The sequence below is a fragment of the Penaeus japonicus genome, unplaced genomic scaffold (assembly GCF_977035675.1).
Source record: "Penaeus japonicus unplaced genomic scaffold, GWHDUDI00000001_assembly GWHDUDI00000027, whole genome shotgun sequence".
In the NCBI taxonomy this organism is placed as follows: domain Eukaryota; kingdom Metazoa; phylum Arthropoda; class Malacostraca; order Decapoda; family Penaeidae; genus Penaeus; species Penaeus japonicus.
Genome location: NW_028234429.1, coordinates 24,619,550 through 24,624,549, shown reverse-complemented (window position 1 = coordinate 24,624,549; position 5,000 = coordinate 24,619,550). Strand labels below are relative to the sequence as shown.

At 35.1% G+C, this 5,000-nt stretch overlaps 1 protein-coding gene across 1 annotated transcript in view; it reads right to left on the bottom strand.

Annotated features, from left to right (window-relative positions):
* The window catches only part of LOC122251488 (uncharacterized), a gene marked incomplete in the record, with an annotated part of 106,050 nt that overhangs the window by 724 nt on the left and 100,326 nt on the right, over nucleotides 1-5,000 (bottom strand). The window contains 1 exon segment of the mRNA XM_086552827.1: nucleotides 1-4,017. This exon segment is cut by the window's left edge and continues 724 nt beyond it. Coding sequence (XP_086408953.1) covers nucleotides 3,438-4,017 — 580 coding nt within the window.

Sequence of the window (5,000 nt, the reverse complement as noted above, 5' to 3'; positions counted from 1 at the left end):
ACTCATTGAAGGCATTGTCTGTGGAAGAGGCTATTCAGAATACATGATGTTTTAAAGCTGCCTGTACACGCTTTATTTTATGTTTTAATGTTTTGGAATTAACTTTCCTCTGTTTTGTTTTGTTTTAGCACTGATGATGGAGATTGCATCTCCGAAACGTTTGTTGTAATTTTCGAAATGAAGTTCTTCTCAGCCGTGTTGGTTTACCTCTTCCTTATATATATATATATATATATATATATATATATATATATATATATATATATATATATATATATATATATATATGAATAATCTATTTTGTGTGTGTAGTCCTTATGTATGTATGTACAGTATGTCTGCACACACACACACGCACAGACACACACACACACACAAACACACACACACACATACACAAACACACACACACCAGCTTTCATTTACGAATTTAGAATTCTAATGAATGAGTAAGTGCTTGTGCCAATAACGAAACGCACCCTCTCCATGCAACGGAGACGAGCAGCACATCAAACGGGAAATTATGCCGTCATTATCATGTTGATAAACCAGCTGACTGTCGTTTGATTACATCTTGTCAACCAGACCGCGTCTCCTGACATCCACAACTCAGACTGTGTGTGGGCTGGCTACTTTCTGCCGCTGTCTGTCTGTCTGGCTGTCTGTCTGGCTATCTCTCTCTCTCTCTATCTCTGTCTGTTTTTTTATCCTCCTTTGACTTTCTTTTTTTTTTTCTTCTTTTTTTTGGTTATGTATCTGTTTATATCTCTCCTTCGTGGTAATTACAGAAATGATCTCTCCTGTATCATGACGATACAGTAATCATACTGTATTTAGGATTTCACAAAGAATATTTATATATGTCTCATCAAGCGTGTACAGGCAGCTTTAAAACATCATGTATTCTGAATAGCCTCTTCCACAGACAATGCCTTCAATGAGTCTGAAAACTCATTAGATTCAGTCAGTAAGATTCCCGTTAACTGATCATTTTTAGGCGAACTTTCTCTTTGAAAATATAATCCTCTCTCTCATTGGCTTCATCCCAATTAACTTGATCAGAACATATGTGATTTCGCTTCCATGGTCCCGGGTTGTTTTGTTTATCGGTTTGTTTGTGTGTGGATATTTCGATCGTCAGCATCAAGTGCCATATTGCAAGGCCAGTGTCAATATCACGTGACCGACACCCTCGCCTTGAGTGCCAAATTACCATGTGTAAAAGGCTCTGCTGAAGGGAATATAGATCTTCTGTATGGATTATCGAAGAACGAAATTTGCCTACCATGGGATGACCCTGACATTTTCTACGCGTTATTCTGAATAAAAAATAAAAAATAAAATAATAATAATAAAACTATCACTTGTGATTATGTTTTCTTGTTTTTCTTTTTCTTTTTCAGAAGTAGGAGGTTGTAGCATAATTTCTTTCCAAAGAGAGAGATTAAAAGCTTTATGAACCTTGAGAGTTTGTAAGGGGTGGACTTGCGTAAAGTGGGAAGCTAATGGAATATTTAAATCAGGTCAAAAAGAACGATTGTCTCTGCTTATATATAGCTGGTGAGAGTTTTTTTTTTATCTATCTATCTATCTATTCATCTGTCTATCTATCTATTGTTATCACTTTTTCGTTTTTCTTTTGTTTATCGCGGTTGATTTGGTAGGTGGGTTACTGGCCTAAAACGTAACCGCTCTGGTGTTATGTGAACGCAAAATAAGTATGTACGTTTTGGTGTTTACATTGTGAACGCAATAGGATCAATTATGAACGTTACGACTCCTAGACTTGAACGCTACATATCTAGTGATTGACCGCTAAATATTTGGGTGTCTGCGTTCGGTTAATTGTGAACACAAAGTATGTATATGTAGGGGGATGTAAACGATGATTATTTAGTTGTCTTGGCGAGAAATATATAGAGATACATGCGTACTTACTTGATAACAACAATAATAACAGAAAAAAGTTATTCAGACAGTTGCGTTCATGTATGCAAATGAACGCAAAATCCCTAGTTTATGTGTGCGGTCTCAACGCGTGCTCAGTAAACATGTAAACGGAAAGTTGTCCAACATTGTACATTAGTTTACAATATAAAGCAACACATCCTCTATCGCCCACTTTTATCAATTAATTGTCACTGAGTATCATTAATAACAGCAGGAAGAATGAGTGAAAGATAAGACATTGTGCAGAAAATAAACATTATAGGGTAAAGCAGATGTCTATGGATATACAATCCGTACACATTAGACGAGTTCGGTGTCAAGTTCATGTAATTCTACTGTTCGGTAGCATTTAAAGGTAAATAAATCTAGTAGATGCACGATCTACATACAACTCACCGTGATAGTGTTACTTACATAAGGCTATATGGATACTGAATGCATTATTACATGTTACATTATAATGTAGATATACATATGAGGGCGTACTACACATGGCAGAGTCCCGTAGACACATTTCCTTAGATTAATGTCACTTTTGAAGACACATATCTCTGTTTTGTTTTTTCTATTTCTGTTTTGATATGAGCTCCGAAATTTCTGGAAGTCTGTAGGAGAAAGAGAGAAGAGAATTAACATGACTCAGAGATGCGTATCTTCAAGAGGATCAATATGATGTGTTGGGTAAAAAAAAGAAAATGAAAATATCTTGCCTTTTTAATGGCTGCCATTCTGAGGGAGATTGTTTTGAGAAGTTGTCACGTTTGAGAATTGAGTTCCTTGGTTAGACAAAAAAGATGAAACAAACAAAGAGAAAACAAGAAAATCGTAAGAGAAAGTGAATAATAAGAAAGAGAGAATGATAAAGGATATATATATACACATACATACACACACACAGACACACATACACACATAGATACATATATATATATATATATATATATATATATATATATATATATATATATATATATATATATATATATATGCATATATATATATATATCAAGAGAGAAGGCCCAGGTCAACTTGGGTTATAGAGCTTTTAGAAAAGAGAGGCCCAAGGTAATTGGAAATATTGGAGAATAAAAAAGTTACAGAAAAATAAAACGAGTGCAAAATAATATGTATATATATATATATATATATATATATATATATATATATATATATATATATATATATATATATATATAAAGCGATAATTAATCTAAAAAAAGAAAAAAAAACATTTCGTATTTAAACTAAAAAGAAAGACATAGATGTGAAAGACTAATAGAACAAAAGATGGAGGGAATGCAAAAGACAGAAAGAAAAAAACGAGGGAAAAAGAAACGAAATGAAAATGAAGAATGGGCAAGAATGAAAGTCATGGCGTTTAAGAAAAAAAAGGAAAAAAAAAGAAAAAAAGAAAAATAGTCTTTAAAAAAGGAAATAATATTAATTTAGCAGTAAAAAAAAAAAAGAAAGAAAGAAATAAAACAAGTTCACACACAAGGAATCTTGGCATTGGGCTGACAACATTCTTGGTGATGGTAGTGCTGTTGGAAATGGTGGTAGTTTTTCTGTTGTTGAGTCTTCTGTTGCGGAAATTTCTGTTGTGGAGACTTCTGTTGTGGAGACTTCTGTTGCGGAGACTTCTGTTGCGGAGACTTCTGTTGCGGAGACTTCTGTTGTTGATGTTGAGAAGAGTGTTGCTGATCATCTTTCTGACGGTGATGTTGCTCGCAGTATTGCTGTTGCGGCTGGTTATGATGACGCGGCTGACACTGCTGATGTTGCTGACGCTGGCTGCCGTGATGGTGCTGACACTGCTGATGTTGTTGAGACTGCTGATGCTGTAAGCACTGTTGATGTTGCTGAGTCTGCTGACACTGTTGAGTCTGCTGACACTGCTGATTCTGCTGAGCCTGCTGACACTGCTGATGCTGCTGAGTCTGCTGACAGGGCTGATGCTGCTGACACTGCTGCTGCTGCTGCTGCTGGTGGGCCTGGTCAAGAACGTCATCTTTGGCTAAGGAGTAAAGGTCATCCTCCAGACTGTCATCGCCGTCATCAAAGCCGTACCTAAGATGGAAAGAGAAAAAAAAAATCCAGGATAAAATTTTGAAAAGATAAAATAGAAATGAAAATAAAATGAAAATGAGGATAGGAAATGAGATAAGATAGATAAAACTGGAAAGAGGAAGACCGAGAATAACGAAAAAAAAATCACTTTTTTTAGACAGTTCTTCGGCTTCTTATTTTTTTAGGCTAGTAGTCCCTGAATGAAATTCAAAATAAAGTGAGATAAAATATTTTAAGAAATAGAAAGAAGAAGAAAGAAAAAAAAACTAAAGATATCCTTTTTGGACTATTTGGGCTTCTATTGTTTAGGTTCGTAGTCCCAAGCCCCGAAATTCAGACATAAGTTGTTATAATGATAAACCAAACATACAATCATAAAAAAATAACTTTCCTAATCTTTCAATACCTTTGAAAAATAGAATTTACTTGATTAGATTTGTTTAGGCTTGTATTTCCCAAGAGAAACTTTAAGGCGTTTGAACGATCCATCACTCAGGTAAGCGGCACCTAAACATGGCACTTAAAATGAAAATTCCTCGTAAGCGATAAAAAAAAAAAAAAGATGAATAAAAGTAGAAGAAAAGGTGAAAAAGGAAAGAAGTAGAGAAAAGAGAGAGAAAAGGTGAAAAAGGAAAGAAGTAGAGAAAAGAGAGAGAAAAGGTGAAAAAGGAAAGAAATAGAGAGAGATATAGATGGATTGAAACTGGAAAGTAAAAGGGACTGAGGGATGGTGAATGTAAGAGAGAGAAAAACGGGAATCTAGGCGTGTGAGTAGGATAAACGGACCAAAAAAGCAGACAGAGAAAGAGAAGGCAAATAGATATTCAAATAGACAAATTGAGAGACAGACAGACAGTAATTTTTGACATACAGCAGCGTCGGATTAAATGATTAAGTAATATAAGCACGTGTTTGACGGGGGGGGGGGGTGCAATAGGTCAAGTCATCGAATTACAAAAAAATTCAGATTCGAAGGGAGGACC